The sequence below is a fragment of the Motacilla alba genome, chromosome 8 (assembly GCF_015832195.1).
Source record: "Motacilla alba alba isolate MOTALB_02 chromosome 8, Motacilla_alba_V1.0_pri, whole genome shotgun sequence".
Lineage (NCBI taxonomy): Eukaryota > Metazoa > Chordata > Aves > Passeriformes > Motacillidae > Motacilla > Motacilla alba.
In genome coordinates this window covers 30,392,106-30,407,830 of record NC_052023.1, presented here as the reverse complement: position 1 = coordinate 30,407,830, position 15,725 = coordinate 30,392,106, and the positions used below count along the sequence as shown (strand labels likewise).

The 15,725-nt window shown below is 52.4% G+C and overlaps 1 protein-coding gene across 1 annotated transcript; it reads left to right on the top strand.

Annotated features, from left to right (window-relative positions):
- Nucleotides 1–1,820: 1,820 nt before the first annotated feature.
- On the top strand, nucleotides 1,821–15,482 carry RGSL1 (regulator of G protein signaling like 1). The gene is made up of 16 exons (XM_038143697.1): nucleotides 1,821–1,833; nucleotides 2,118–2,124; nucleotides 2,402–2,549; nucleotides 2,813–2,887; nucleotides 3,606–3,735; nucleotides 4,563–4,667; nucleotides 4,931–5,092; nucleotides 5,243–6,192; nucleotides 6,659–6,721; nucleotides 8,749–8,977; nucleotides 9,638–9,724; nucleotides 11,359–11,591; nucleotides 12,400–12,529; nucleotides 13,200–13,377; nucleotides 14,437–14,575; nucleotides 15,039–15,482. The coding sequence occupies exons 1-16, from the start codon at nucleotides 1,821–1,823 to the stop codon at nucleotides 15,351–15,353; spliced, it is 2,964 nt and encodes a 987-aa protein (XP_037999625.1). The 3' UTR covers nucleotides 15,354–15,482.
- The last annotated feature ends 243 nt before the right edge of the window (nucleotides 15,483–15,725 follow it).

The window sequence follows — 15,725 nt, the reverse complement described above, 5'->3', positions numbered from 1 at the left end:
CATCACAGTCCCACTGAGGCCAGTCCGGAGCTGGATGAACACCCAAGGAGCCATCCAGCCTCTGAGGATCCTACTGGGCATCTGCTCAGTTGCCAACTGGAAAATTTGTTAATTTTTTTTTAAGTTTTGACCTTTCTCTGAGAATTTTTTAGTTTTTTAGGTGTGAGACAGCCACAGTTCTTTCCTGTCCTTCCCTCTCATCTCCTGGGCTCAGCTGCAGAAATCTTTATGGATCCATGATGGGAGCTGCTCCTCTCCAGGGTGTTCCCTAACTCCTTCCCACAGCTCTGCCTGGCACCACTGGGACGAGCAGGTGTTTGGTGGCTCGCAGCTGCCCCTTCCCCACACCATCTTGGGTTTTGGCACAGTGACCAGCCCCACAACCAGTTCGGAGCTGTCCATGTACTCCCTGGCGCTGTCTGAGATGCAGAGCCCTGCTGCTGGGAACAGCTTCGCATTCCTGGTTTGACAGCGCCACCTCGTGAGGTGGCCCCGCTGCTGGGGACACTGTGGGACACTGTCCTGCCCCCAGGTCAGACACAAAGACCCACCTGGGGAGCAGATTCCTCCTCCTGCCAGGGGAACAGGTCACTCCTGCTGCAGGATGGGCTCCTCCTTTTTCTCCTCCTTCTCCTCTTCCAGCTGGAGGGTCTCCAAGGTTGGGTCTCAGCCCCAGATCTGGTGAAGAAGGCAGATAAGAAATGTGGGTTTGGTCTGTTTGGGGCAGACACAGTGGGGGTCTCCTGTGAAATTCCCATCCTGAGCTGAGCAGATGGACTGACAGCCACCACACCCAGCGCTGAGGTCCCACCAGGAACCTGCTTTGAAGGCAAGAAGTTTTCCCCAGCAGGGAGAGGGGAAAGGTTTTGTGGCATTTACATTTTCTGAAAAAGTTCTTTTGTTTAAGATTTTTCTCTTGAGAAGCTAAGCTTAGAAAAAAAAAACAACACACCAAACAATTCTTATTTAGTTTGCTTCTCCTGTGTTGTGCTCATGTGTAGAATGTGTTTGAAAATTGTTTACCCACAAGTGATTATTTCATTAGTCTCCAGTGTAAGTTGTTTTAACCCATTAGCCAATCAGGGCCAAGCTGTGTCGAGACTCTAAAAAGAGTCACAAGTTTTCATTATTATCTTTTTAGCATTCAGTAAGTGTCTTTTTTATATTCTTTAGTTTTGTATAGTATTCTTTAATATAATATAGTACCATAAAGTAATAAATTAACCTTCTAAAACATAGAATCAAATGCATCATTCCTGCCTTCGTCAGAGCAGTTTCCCAACAAATACAACAGGGTTTCATTTCAGGACTGCCCGAGTGTGTCTGCAGGGCTAGCATTTTAAAAAGTGACATGTCACAGCATCACAGGATGGGTAAGGTCAGAGGGGACCACCTGGTCCAACGTCCCAGCTCAAGCAGAGTCCCCTGAGCTCAGTACTGAGGATTGTACCCAGATGGTTCTTAAATATCTCCCCTAGGGGGAGGCTCCACAACCTCTCGGGGCAACCTGTTCCAGTGCTCAGTTACCATCACAGTAAAGAAGTTTTTCCTCATGTTCAGCTGGGAATTCCTCTCTTCCAATTTCTGCTCATCCCATTGCTCAGCACCACTGAGAACAGCCTGGCTTCCACCCTCTGGACATCCCCTCTTCAGGCACATACAGACACTGCTCAGATCATCTCTCAGTATAAGCAGGATAAGCAGGCCTGGAGGGAGCTGCTGAGAGCCCCGTGGTCCCCAAGACCCCCAGGAGTCACCCAAAGAAGCGTGTCACAATCAGGGTGGCACTTCGGAACACAGCACCAGAACACTGCACCATCATGATGACTGCTGGTGAGTTCCCCTTTGCTGGGGGCTTCAGCCCCTCTAAACACACCCCAAAGGGTAGAAAAATGGGAGGGAAAAAGCATTATTAAGCTTTGAAATATGGGTCCTCCCTGTAACACAGCTGTGCCTTGATGGAAGAGAGTATTTCCAGGGGCACCACCCACCAGCAGGCTGATGCCAGCCCACCTTCTTGCATCCAGATCTTTCAGACATGAATAAAACTTTGCAGAGTGGTGTTGGGCACTGACACTTGCACTGAGTCCTGGGTGGATAAGCTGTGTTATTCCCAGTGTCTGGGTAAGGCAGAGGAGCACAGCTTGTGCCCTACAGCCACCTCCCTTCTCCTGCCCTATGGATGCCACCACATTTGTGCCCAGCCTCTCTGAACCTTTGCTGTTTGGGAGGCTGCTATTCAAACTCCCCAGCTCCTGCATGCTCCTGAACCTGGTGCTTTCCAAACAGCCTGTGCCACCCATCCCAAAACTCATTTCACAGACTGTCCCAGCTCCAAATCCTCCCCCTGCACACAGGACAAGCTTGTACTACACATCTCCCAAAGCTGATTCCCCCCCAGAACTCCTCCTCTGGCTCACAGCTGGCAACACAAAGCCCAGGTAACTTTCTCTTCTCCCCCTGTAGCATCCATAGCCTCCACAGACATGGGGCTGCTGCTGCAAGACGATGTTTTTGTTGACTTTTTCAACATCTTTCTGAACCTTCCCGTAAGTCCACTCTGCACCATAAAACCTGGAACCTTTCAGAGCTCTCCTCAGGTGAACTTTGTGTGGCATTTTAGAGGCCGCAGGAAAACTGGGAGTTCACCACATTCAGGCTGGAAAATGAGGGAAACCTGAGGATCTCAACTTGGAGATAAAGGGTCTAAAAGGGAATTTGATGCCCTTTTGTGTAGTGGGAACTAACTAGAACATTGGGCTCCTCTGCCACCCTCCATCTCTTTCAGCTCTCCCTTTCTGTTTTGATCCAGGTTTTTGGGCAGACACCCCTTTACGTCAGTGGCACGGGCCGGTGGTGCCTGTGGCCAGAGCTGCCGAGCCACCTGGTGAGAACGTGCCCCTTGTTAGAAGGGAGGAGTGGGAGGAGGAGGAAGGGCACAGTGCAGGGGAGCGAAGGAGCCGGTTTGTCACTGCCAAGGCCCCTCTCTGGCTCTCCTGTTCGTGCAGCTGGGCGATCATTTCAACCCCGGGCGTCGTTTGGCTTTTAAGCCCTGGGCGGAGCACGATCCATTTAAAGTCCTGCTGCAGTTTATAGGATCTATCTATAAACAGTGAGAGCTGGAGCGAAGCAGAGCATGTGTGGCGGCACAGAAGGACACAAACATCAGCCCCTTGTCCTGGATTCCTCCTGAATTCAACAGGAGCCAAGCCCTGTTGGTCACCGGGCCGGCTCAGCCCTCCCTCCCCACTCGTCCCCGTTCCCCCCAGCCCCTTGCAGCGCTCAGATCCCAAAGCGAAAAGGAACCCCCGCTCCTCTGGAAGCCCCCGGGGAACTGCCATGCCTGGGCTCTGGGAAGGCGGGTGAGGAAGAGGAAGGAAGCCCTGCAGGAGCCGTGCAGCGCCGGGGCTGCCGCCTTCGTCTTGGAGACGCAGGCAGCGGCTGTAACTTGAGTGTCCCCCTTGTGCCTCAGCACCACCATCGCCAGAAAGCAACAGGGCGCCTTCCCCACCTCCTCCCGTGTAGCAGGGACCTGTTACTCACCCTTAAGGCCAGGCAGGAGCCGGCTCCTTGCTCGCAGCTAATCCTCTCCTTGGGCAACGCAGGATGCCAGCCCCGCGGCTTTGCTGGCTTGGTTGGAAAAGCACCGGCTGCCTCACTTCTGCAAATCCAGCCTGTGCCTGCAGCTCGTCCTCTGCCAGAAGCTGCTGGGTTTCATTCGCTCGGGGGAAGCAGGTGAGTCATCGCGGCACGGAGGAAATCGGATCAGCTTCTCCTCCGCGCCCGGGCTTCCTCTCTCTGCGGGGCTGGCACTGCCAGGTGCCTGCCCAGTGGGTCGTGCCTCTGCTCCGGGTTTAGAAGGCGTTGTACATCCCATTTTTAGGGGTGCAGCAGGTTCTGGCGGGATGTGCAGGGATTTACTCCACCACGCTGTTAATCAGGCTCGCTAAGTACCTGCCTAGCAGGGTTTATCGAGGGGTCCAGGGCTGGAGAGCATCCTGGGGCACGGGAAGCAGAGGTGCCGATGTTTTCGGTTTGCTGCTGGGCAGGGATGCCCTGGGAAAACAGGCTGTGGTCTCTCTTAGTGGCGACAACTCGGGATTGTGCTCACTTTGCCCCTAAAATGAGTCCTCTCAGTCCAGCCAGGTACTTCCTCAGCCTGCGTGTCAACTGCCACTGGAAGGAAAGCTGTGGCAGCAGGAATACTGATTCTCCTTTCAGAAAAATGAGCAATTCACCAAGGCTTTTCCTGAGTATATTGCTGCTGTTTCTCCAGATGGGTTGAAACTCAAAGCCGGAGGAAGTTGAGAGTGAGCCCCAAACTCAGGACAGAAAAGATGGGCATTTGCAAGGAAGAGAGGCACAAGAACAGGACAAGGTGTCCCTGACAGGAGCGAGTTATCCTTGCAAACACCCCCTGTGCATCCCACAGCCTGTCCGAAACTCCCAGTTCAGGGTGATTTGCTGGTCTCCCTCCAGCAGCTTCTTTCAGGGTGGGAGCTGGAGAGTTTCCTTGGGATCTGGCAGGCAACCCCTGATGCCATCTGTGCTGTGTCCCACAGCAGAGCTCCTGAACTGGCAGAGTGCTGACCAGTGGCTGCTGGAGAGGTGCATCAGTGGGAGCCAGGGCATGTGGCACCTCTGCGCCTTCGTCCAAGGAACGGCAGGTGGGCACGGGATGCTCCACAGCCCCTGCCAGCCACGGGCCATCTACCTAGGCAGGACACTGGCACAGACCTGGGGGCATGGGTAAGATGCCAGAGAAAGCTTTGGAAGGTGAGCCAGCAGCAGAGCTGGGAGGGAGATGCACAACCATGGCTTTGCTCTGCTCTGTTCCCTCGGTTAGTCCAGGTGATCTTTCCTTCTGCCTCATCCACCCTCAGGGCTTTCAGGGGCTCCTCCCAACTCCCATCTCTTGTCTGATCTGTAGGGGAAGAACTGATCGACTTCTGGCTCATCACTGAAAGGCTCCTGGGTCTGGACGAGTCAGATGGGAGTCAGAAGGAGCTGTTCTTGTCCCTGGTGCACAGACTGAGAGCCACTCACCTGCGTGAAGGCTCCAGCGTCGTCACCTTCTGCACCACTATCATGGGTAAGAAACACGGGATCTGGGGATGAGCACTGCCCTTCCACAGAGTGGATCTTTCCTGGCTGCTCCCAGGGGGATGGGATGCCATCCCCTGCCTGGGGAACAGCCTGTAGGGTGCCATCGCTCTGTTGTAATTCCCTGCATCCATCTCAGGATCTTTTCCAAAAGCCAGGCACATCCAGTCCATCAGCACCAGGAGGGAGATCCTAAGCAAGATGCAGGAACAGGTCCTTTTCATGATTCAGAGTTACTGGCTCCCTAAATTCTTCGTGCACTGCAAGATGGGAATGGAGGAAGAGGAATCGTGCTGGCCTTTGCTCCAGGAATATCAGGAACGTTTATTACAGGCTGGCTGGCAGCAGCCCCTGGGCCTTTCAGAGCCCCTCCCCACCATGCACATCAAAAGGAGCCAGGGCATGTCAGGGCCCTACTGCAGCCAAAAGGCCAAAGCAGAGGTCTGGGCTCTGGTCAAGGAGGGGAGAGACAGCCAAGAATTGAAAATGGCCACATTTTCGGTGAAAGCAGAGAAGCAGCCAGGGCCAGTTGGGAGCAGGGAGGAATTGTGTCTGGATAAGGATGCTTTGGGATCAATTCCCCAGCAGTCACAGCATCCTGCCTTTGGAGGCAGAGGAGGAGCAACATTTCCTGGCAGACCTCAGTCCAGTGCAGAGCAGGATCTAGAAAACCTCTGTAAGGAGAAATTCCTCTCTGACCTGCTTCCCTCTGCATCCCTTGCCCGGCTGCCATTCCTGAAAAAGCCAGGCAAGACCTTGGATTTTCTTCCATGGGCCCTGAGTGCCGAGGCCTGTGCAGGAAGACCCTTCAGAGATTTCCTACAGTGCCAGAACCGGCCTATGGAGACTCATCTCCTGGACCTGTGGCATGACCTGGAGGAGTTTCTGCCTGTGGTGCTGGACTCCAGCAGAGAAAACAGCTTCTTCCTGCGCCATCTGATTGGGGAAAAGATCTGCAAGACCTACCTGGAGGACAGCAGTATTGAGAGGCTCCCCTTGGAGACCAGGACTCTCGTGAGTTTGTGGAACCATCTGATATGTGGAGAATTCTCCCCCTGGATATTCAGAGCCCAGAAGGAGATTTGCAAGGTACACAGGGGTGCTGGTAGCGGTCAGGCTGGGAGGTACAGCTGGCATTGGCACCCCTGTGGTGGTGTGAGGGCAGTGGGGATGTTTAGGAAGTGAAGCATTTGGAAAATGAAGAGGAAAAGGGATTGGGAAGGGAATAACCTGCAGTCACTTTGCAGTGGGCTAGGCCAGTGGAGAAGAGCATCCTCACTGGTTTGCTGGGCAGCAGAGCAGGGCTGAGCAGTCACTGAACATCTCTGGTGACCCTGGCTAGGTGCACATTCCAGGGCAGTGGCCATCCGTTTGCACCCATCATGGTTCCAGCACAACCCCAGGAAAATCCATTTAGAGTCCAAGCCCATCTGGGCAGCCCCATGGACCAAGCTGGATGTGCAGGCATGTCCTGGGCACGTCAGAAGTTGTGAGCCACCCGTGGCACCAGCACTGTGTCCCTGCCTGAGGACAATCCCCCTTTGCTCCTCCTCAGGTGCTCTGTGGCCTCTATGAGGAATTTCTGGCCGCCGATGACAGGATGTTCCTCCAGTTTATGGTAAGGGGAGCGCACAGGGGCATCCTTGGGGGGTGTGCAGGCTCCAGTGGGGATGTGAAAATTTGGAGTGGGAGTGACGGAGGGAGGAGAAGCCCAGCATTAGCTAAAGTGGTTTGGCATCCCATGATATCCCCAGCCAGTGCTGCCACAGGGTGACGCAGCAGATCCTACCCTGCTCCAGCTGCCTGGAGCAATGATCCTTAGCTCTTCCAGCACAGCATCCTGTTCAGCTGGCAGCACTGCAGGCACAACCTGTGAGAGTTCCCCTGGAACAAGCTGTGACCCTGCTTAAAAGCTGGGACAAATGTAATTGCAGGCTTTTAGGGTAGGCACAGGTGAAGCCAGCACTTCTGGGAATTCATCTGGCCTTTTTTTTTTCCTTGCCCACACTTTTAATGTGTAATTATTACTGCTATTAATGTGACTCATGTGCATGACATGCATGGGATAACCCTGCCCCAGCACCAGTGCCTGGCCAGCACAGGGGGGAAGAGGCCATGCAGCCTTTTAGTCTATGACTCAACCACCCTCAAGTTTTCCACATTTTTTTTCCACCAAAAAGGATGATATACCAAATCAGAGTCACATAAGCCCTGTTCCCAAACTGTTATTCCTCCTGGCATCAGAAATCCCATAAAACCTCCCCAAATTCCAGCATTACACCCAGAAACCTCCTTGCAGGCAGAACCCCCTGAGCATCCCACCTGCACTGGTACCTGCACAACCTGTGCAGGCAATTCTTCTCACTCTAGATGGTGTTCTTCAAACCAACTGTTTTCCCAAAACGAAATGTGAAATCGGCAGCTGATCCTGGGAATGTTAAGGAGAGGCTGTCAGGGCTTGGTGTCCTCAAAGACCTGGCTCCCGGAGCCTCAGCCAGGGAGAGCTGAGCATTTTGGAAAAGTCAGCTGGCAGCTCCCCACCCTGACTCATTAACTGCTCTTAGTGGGAAGCTAATTAGCTGCCCAGGTTTTTAAGCACCTCTTGTTGAGGAAATCTCCCCTATGAGGCCAGAGCTGGTCTAGGAGTGCAATTAGCACTTCAGCAGGGTTGGGCCCTGCTCTCTGTGGGCACCATCCCCTGAGCCAAACTCCTCCCGACGCTCCGGTGTCAGAGGAGCTGCTGGCAGCTTAGCAGGGTTATTTTTGGTGCCTGCTCTCAGCTCTCAGCCAAAAACCAGCCTCTCTACCCCTTAGGCTTGGAGAGCGGTGAAAACTGTTGGTCTTTGGGGAGAGGCAAAACGTGCAGGAGGGCTTGAGGGAATGAGGGAGGTACTCCCAGGGCACCAGCTGGAGCCAGCCCTGGTGACAACAGCCAACAAAACAGCACACGGGACCGCTGGGGACATTGTCAGGGTTGTTACCAGCCCTCCTGAGGGGATGTTGAGCCCTTCAGGAGAGCTGCAAGGCTATGTCTGGCCTACCTCTGGCTGCCTGTATATCCCAGTCAGCTTGATCTGAGCTTTGTGCTCTCACAGATTCCTTCCAGACTGCTTAAAGCTCAAGCAGGTCTAAACCAGGCCGGTTTGTAGTCTGAGGTGCAGCAAAACACGTGGGTGAGGCCTTGTGAGGGCTGACCTAGAACAGAGACTAGACAGAGTTAAAGAAATAAAGTAGGGTTTTATTAAGAGGCCTCAATAAATCCACCTTGGGCAGCACAACCCAGAATGGCCACAAAATGGACAACTGGTCCCGGGGTCTCTCACTTTTATAAGTTCTGCTCCATTTGCATATTGGAGTTAATTGTCCAATTACAGCTCCAGCCCATGCAGTCCCATCCTTCTTGTTTTTCTCTCTTCAGCCCACATTGTTTGTGCTCTTGGGCCTGAGATTTGGATCACTTGTCCTTGGTGCCCAGCCCTGCTCTGTGCAGAGAGCTCACCATCCCCTCATATGAAGCCCAGACCCACACACTAAAGCAGAACAGAATCTGAAAAATGTAAAAGCTCAAACCTGAGGGATCATGGGCACGGTGCTGGAGATGGGGAAGGTGCTCTGTGCCATTACCCTGCCCTGTTCTCCCCACAGGCTCCAGGCATGGATGTCCCCATGGCTGAGGTGCCAGGCCGTGCTGGCAGATGGGGACATTTCCACCTGTCCCAGAGGATGAACCAGTCCCTGCAGCTGAGCCAGGCCTTGCATGGCACGAGGAGCTTGGAGGGGGTCTCCTCCAAGCACTGGCAATTGCTTGCTGCTCGGGACCTGCAGAAAGGGGGCTCCATCCAGGCAGAGATGGAGCTGCTCCTGGGCAGCGCTGGTAAGAGGGGGCTCTCCATTCCTGGTGGGGCTCATGTTGGCTGAAGCCAGTAAAACATGTTTTATGCTCTGGTGGTTGCCCTAAACAGGTCATGGACATCATAGGATGGGTTGGTACAGTGGGTCTGGGAGCCATCATTTGTAATGAAAGCGTAGGCAGCTTTTTTTCCTGTAAAAATCAGTCAAAACTGTCCACTGGGATTTTAGACAAGGGCCAGGCTCCCTCCTGCCAGTACCAGGGACACCAAATGCCACATCCCTTCACTGGCCTGGATCACCAGATCAAATGAAGGCTGCAGCAAAGTGACTGAAGCCCAAAGCCAGCAGTGGCTCCTGTCACCTCAGTTCCACATTTTGGCCTTCTGAGGATGCTGGGACTGTCCATGCTGGTGCTACGGCCCTCAGCTTTGTTCTGTCATGCAGTCTTTTGGGAATGACACCAATTTTCTAGGCATCTGTGCTGCCTTGAGAGTGACACCCCTGTAGCTTGTGGGCCCTCAGTTTTATCCAAGAAATGCAATGTCATGGGTAGATCATGGAACAGGACACACAAGAGGACAGGGAAGGCGACAAAACCCAGCCCTCAGAGCCAGTGCTGAAGGACTGTTGTAACCAGAGATAATAGACATGGGATCTGTCCCCTCTTCTCTCTCTGATGCAGAATTCCAGAGGATGATAGCAGATGAGCTGGCTGTGGGCAGCCCAAGCAAGGAAGAGGAGCTTCTGCAGCTTATGAGTGCAGCATTCGGTGAGTCCAGGCAAGAGGCCAGGTGGGCTGCCAGACATCCATTACCCTTGGGGAGCTTCTCCAGCAGGAAAGGTCTATCCACCCACCACAGGCTGTGCTCTGAGGCATTAACCTAGCCAGGGAGGGTGGCAGTGGGGGATTTCTCTGAAGCAGATGCTGAGGAGGTCAAAGCATGAGAGGTGAAGTATCAGTGATGATGTGAGAGACTGGAGACTGTGAGGTGGTCAAAGAATCCAATTTTATTGTGTACTACAAATGCATATAGACTGTTTTAGGAAGGCTAGTAATGTTTTACTACAATGATTGGGTTAAAAATCATATAAACAAACTTATACGTTTTAAACCTCTCTTGCCTGCAGAAGTCTGATGTAATTTTCTTTTTCCAGTAAACCCATCTGGTTGAATCTTCTTGCAATCTTGATTTAATCCTCAAAGTTCTGTTTGCTATTGCCAAGGCATCCTGTTACCAAATCTCTTAAGCTAGCCAGGTCCAAAGTCCATCATCTGTCTTGTGTGTCCCAGTATCCCAGTAGTGAAGTGCTCCCACAGTGTCTCCTGGGCCAGAGTCACCACAGAGACATCACATGGAGGCTCCAGGGTCCATCTGTCTGCTGTCACCTCTGGCTGTCACCTGAGGAAGAGGCCAGCCCTGTTTTTGTCCCCACAGCTGTTGCATCTGAGAGGATTGCTCGAGAGAATGCTGCTGCTGCTGCAAGGAAGAGGGCAGCTAGAAAACGCAGGTCTGGCACCTGGCAGCACACAGCTTTGCTCCTTCCACTCTTTCAGGATTTTCCCAGTGTTCCCCTGTAGTGCCACAGCTCCCTGTTTGCTCATTTGGCCTTCTCAGATGTAGGGTGGCCTGTGGGTTTAAACTGCAGAATTACCAGGGAAAGGAGAAAAATTAACACTCCCCACCCCCAGTTCAGATTTACTCTTCATATCTTGTGCAAATCTTGTGCACTTCATCCTCAGTCAACTCCCAGAATGCCACCTGAGCAGTGCTTAGATTCCCAGAAGAATCACTTAAAATCACACTGTAGCCATACTTAAATCTCTGGACTCACGTCTCACCTCCTGGGAACACTCCAGCCATGAGTCCTTGCAGCTTCACGCTGGGATATAAAGCAAATGGAAAAATGATGGTGAGCACCTGGGCTGAGCTGATTTCTTCAGCCCAGTTATGCAAATGCACCCTGCCCAACATCCATCCCACCCCAAGGGGCCAGACAGCAACTCCTATAAATGCATTTTTTTTTCTGTGGCCCATCAGCATTGATATTCCATCCAGACCCTCACCCCAAACCTACCAAATCACTTCTGGGCCTGCAGGCTGCTGGACTGGACGAGTAAACACGGCACATAAGTAGGACAGACATTCCCAAGGCTACAAAGTGCTTGAAGAGAGTCCAGGGGAGGGTATCTAGTGCCCTCTACCATTGTCCAACCTCCTCCAGGACCAGAAATCCAGTGGGACCCCAACCCCAGGGCTATCTCCTGTCAGCTGCTACGCGCCTTAGCCTCCCTTCCATCAAACCAGTCCCCTCCTCATGCCCTTGATGCTCTCTCTGCTCTACCATCTGGCAGGTTTGAGGAGGAGGGTGAGGAGGATGAGGAGGATGAGGAGGATGAGGAAGAGGAGGAAGAGGAGGAAGGACCCTACTATCAGAAGAAGAAGCAGAAGCAGACACAGAAGCAGAAGCAGACACAGAAGCAGAAACAGACACAGAAGCAGAAACGGACACAGAAGCAGAAAAAGCAGAAGCGGAAGGAACAGGAGGATTTGTTGCTCTGGAGCAAAAAGCCCAGGTCTAGGCGGCGGCGGCAGCTTGTGCAGGAGGGGACAGAGGACCTCAAGACACAGAGGATGGTAAGAAAAGATCCTGTGTGCTCCCAGTCTGAGGGTGTTTGCAGGCAAGGAAGAGAGGAGGCGCTGTGAGACAATGGGTGCCACATAAATGGGGTGAGTGGCTCAGACTTAGAGAGCTGCAGAAAGGCAGCAGAGAAAGGCTCCCTGAAATAGGGGTCTCCTTGAGTCAGGTCTCATAAGCTTTTGGAGATCTATTTCACACCCTAGATAGCTCAGCTACTGTAGAAGGCATAAAATCAGCAGGATGGCTTCTGTGGTAGTGTTAGAAACAAAAAGCTTTCCATAAAAGGCAAAATAACAAAGCTCTTTACAGAGAAAAACCGAGCCAGGTGCAAGAGGTTCTTGCTCCTGGTAAAACACCTCACAAAAGCGATTCGTTTCTTTGTTCTCTTCTTTTTCTTACTCAGGTAAATTGCTCAGGCAAGACTTTTTGGCTCCTGTCCAATTGGCTATCCTTAAGTTTGAAATGAAGTCCCCAAAGTCCTATGAGGTGTCTTTTGACCTAATTGAAGAAAGAAACTTCCGAGCTTTTTTCCTTGTTAAGGAGACAAAGGATAGTTTTGTCACTCTGTCAACAGAGTACACATTCCCACAGTTCCCTGCTGCAGGCTCAGGACTGGCCGAGCGATTCACACCATCCTCCGTGGCCACCGGGGAAACTGAGAAATGCTGGAAAGCAGAGATGATGGCTGGGGCACAAACCCCACTGCCAAGGCTGCTGCAGCTCACAGTGGTGGGTCCCAACCAGAGGGCTCAGCCCCAGTGCTGCAGTTCCCTGGCTGATGCCAGCTGTGCTGTGTCTCCACAGGGATGGGCCTGGGATGCCATCCGGGAGCTTGTCAGGAGCTTCTGCAAGTTCCAGAGGGACATGGAGAATCACACACGGCGTGCAGAATTTGAGGAGTTTCTCCGTCAGGAGCGAAGAAACAAGAGGGAAAGTATGTCCAATGTCCTGCCATCCCTGCTCCTCCCACCACCATGACTTAGTGCCTCGTTATGCCGTTGCATCTTTCTCAAGCATTGTTGTATATGCAAGTTTGCATCCCTGCCTCAAAAAAAAAAAATTAAAAAAACAAACCAAAACAAAACAAGAAAACAACCACCCAAAACAGGAAACACTAAATGGAGCTAAGGTGAGACAGGCCAGAAAAACAAACAAAAGGAAATTGTTTTCTGGGCAACAGGGAGCTGACCTGAACAGAAAGCTTACACACAGGTTTGAGAGGAGGCAGGAAAAGCAGTTAGAAAATTAATCTACTAAGCACACAGAAACCCTATTTAGATCAAGAGAATTTTGTATGTGGGGGAAACAGATTTTTTCCGTTTATCCTCACTCATTATCTGCTTGTGTCAGGGCCAGGGCCAACAGCTAGACAGACCAGCAGGCTTTAGCAACAGGCCATTCCCTGTGGAGATAGAGAACATAAACACTCTGTGGGTGCAAAGAGGAGGAGGGATGGAGGAGATCACCAAGCTAGAGGGAAGGTGTAGCTCACAGAGGTAGAAAGGCCCCCAGCAAATTGCATGCAGCTAAGGAAAGCACAGGTGAAGTGAAGGAGCAAACCCAGTGCTGAGCAGCAGCACATAGCATCTCTTTCCCTGCTTCAGACTTGCCTGTCAAGGAGAAGAAGAGTAAAAGTCCTGCCAAGAGCCCCCACAAGGGCAAGGGCAAGCGCAAAGGCCAGCAGCAGAAGGTGACACTGATCAAACGCCGCATTTTGGACAAACAGCTCATCGTCGTCAACTTCCTCGTCGACGACCTCCGCTTTTACCTGGAGATAGACAGGTAAGTTCTGCTTCCACGTTCTTCTAGATGCTCGGGTACCTGGTGGTACAGAATCCCAGAATGGTTTGGGTTGGAAGGAACTTAAAGATCATCTCGTTCCAACTCCCTGCCTTGGGCAGGGATGTGTCCCACTGGACAAGGTTGCTCAGGGCTCCATCCAACTTGGCCTTGGTACCAGCCTGCCTTGGCTTTGGCCTAAACTCATCTCTGATGGAGACCTCCAAAGCCCCCATTTAAGCCTGCAGTCATCCCCTGGATCAGGGGTCCTGTTTGAAATCCTTTTGGTTTGGTAGTCCCAAGTGATTCAGCATTTGGCTACACCATTCTGGATGTCCCAGTTGTGGTGGCATTTCTCCCTTGACTCTGTCCATGTTCCCAACAAACCTCTAAGCCCAATCCATGGCCAATGGGCACCAGCCCTGCAGCCAACACTCAGGAAAATCCCCATCTTTCACTCCTCCTCTTTTCCCAAAAAGGGGGAACATCACCTGCCCTAGGTGAATCCTATGACCACAAGGGTGGCAGAAGAGAGAGGTGGCTTTTCATACCTCCTGTGTCAACTGCTCCATGGAATTGCTTTGAGGATTGAGGGTTGAGGATTGCTTTTCCTGGCCAAGCAAATACCAAATTGTCAGATTAAGCCCTTTTCTGACCCAGAGGTGGGGCAACTGAGAGGTGTTTTAAAAACTTTTATTCCATTTTCAGTTTCATGAGAAGGGTGAGACAATACAGATGTTATAATTCACACTATTACAATCAGAAGCCAATTAATTCTTAATTACAATACAATGTGTTTCTTGGCCTATCAGCTTTTGCCATGCCATACTGCAAGTGCCTTAAAGCCAATCATCTAAAATTATTCCTTGTGGGTCCCACTACAATGCATCTTTCATAGTTCTGTTTCTCCAAAGTACTTGGTCTTTTTTGCAAGGCCAAAGGAATTTAAAAGTTTTCTACAAATCCATTTCCCACACCAAATTAAGCAAGAACAGGACTGTCTGTCTAGCCTAGCAGTTAAGCAGCACTTGTCTCAGAGCAAGACCCCACGTCCCTTTGCAGGTTTTCCAGGCTGGCTGACTCTGAGGAAGCTGCAGCACCCCTCAACATGCAGTCAGAAAAGTACAGTTCCTTTCTCAAAAAGAAACTTGAGGTCATCAGCAAAGTTTTCCTGAACTCTGACATCCCTCCCAAGCTGCGGGTGAGCTTTGAAGTGTACTCTGGAGCTTGGGGCTTCCACATGGGCTGGGAGGAGTGGGAAGCAACCCCCCAGCAGGCCCAGATAAATTGAGAACAAGCATGTGGATAAGGATGGGAAAGATGGGGATGATTCCCCAGCATTACCTCCTGGAGAAATGCTAGGCCTGGAGTGTCAGGATGGTGCTGCACATCACCAGTCCAGTCCTTTCACTCCTCAGAGGCCAGTGTCACCATCATCCCCTCCCACTGCACCCACCCCATCTCCTCCCAGTAGCTCTGCCATCTCCCCTTTGGAGGGCACAATGCTTCCTACAGAAATTCAGGTGGGATCCTGCCCTTGTGCTGGGGCAAGCAGCCGGGATGGAATTTGGGTCTGTTCTTAGAGAGTGCTGCGGTGGGGTCAGGGAGAGAAACCTTGGCACATCAGGAGTGCTGCAAAGTGCTTTGGTATCTTCTGTGCCCAGGTCAACATCTCTGAGAAAGAGAGGGATTTAATCTGGCGTTCATCTTCCAAGGGGCCACTGACCCGGGCCATCTACCACAACGCCAAGGTCACCCTCTTCCCCATCCTGATGTACTTCTGGAGAAGGTACCTCTCCATCCCCTCTCTCCCAAGGTGGAGGAGGCTCTGGGGATGCCATCCTTTATATCTAGCCACTTGTTCCTCTGCCCTGCTGAAAATGCAGACAAGACGCTTCCCGGGAGCTCAGCTGGAATTGTCTCCTTGGAGCTTCACTGTCCCTGGTGTTTCTCACGCAGGTTCTGCACCTGGAAGGTGATGAGGAGCTTTCGGACCTACCAGGAGGTCAGGAGCTCGGGCACCCATCAGGAGGGCCAGAGCTCTCAGTTCCCCAAGGGGGACAGGATCTCCTGGGTCCCACAGGAGGAGAGGAACTCTCAGGAGCCCAAGGGAGGCAGGAGCTCCCATGTCCAACAGCAGGAGAGGAGCTCTCAGGAGCCCAAGGGGAGCAGGAGCTCCCGGGTCCCACAGGAGGAGAGGAGCTCTCAGGAGCCCAAGGGGAGCAGGAGCTCCCGGGTCCCACAGGAGGAGAGGAGCTCTCAGGAGCCCAAGGGAGGCAGGAGCTCCCGTGTCCAACAGCAGGAGAGGAGCTCTCAGGAGCCCAAGGGAGGCAGGAGCTCCCGTGTCCAAC

Coding starts and splice junctions, on each gene's coding strand:
- RGSL1 (XM_038143697.1), top strand. Junction 2,888..3,605: donor CAGAGCTGCCGAGCCACCTG/GTGAGAACGTGC, acceptor TGGGCAACGCAG/GATGCCAGCCCCGCGGCTTT. Junction 6,193..6,658: donor CCCAGAAGGAGATTTGCAAG/GTACACAGGGGT, acceptor GCTCCTCCTCAG/GTGCTCTGTGGCCTCTATGA.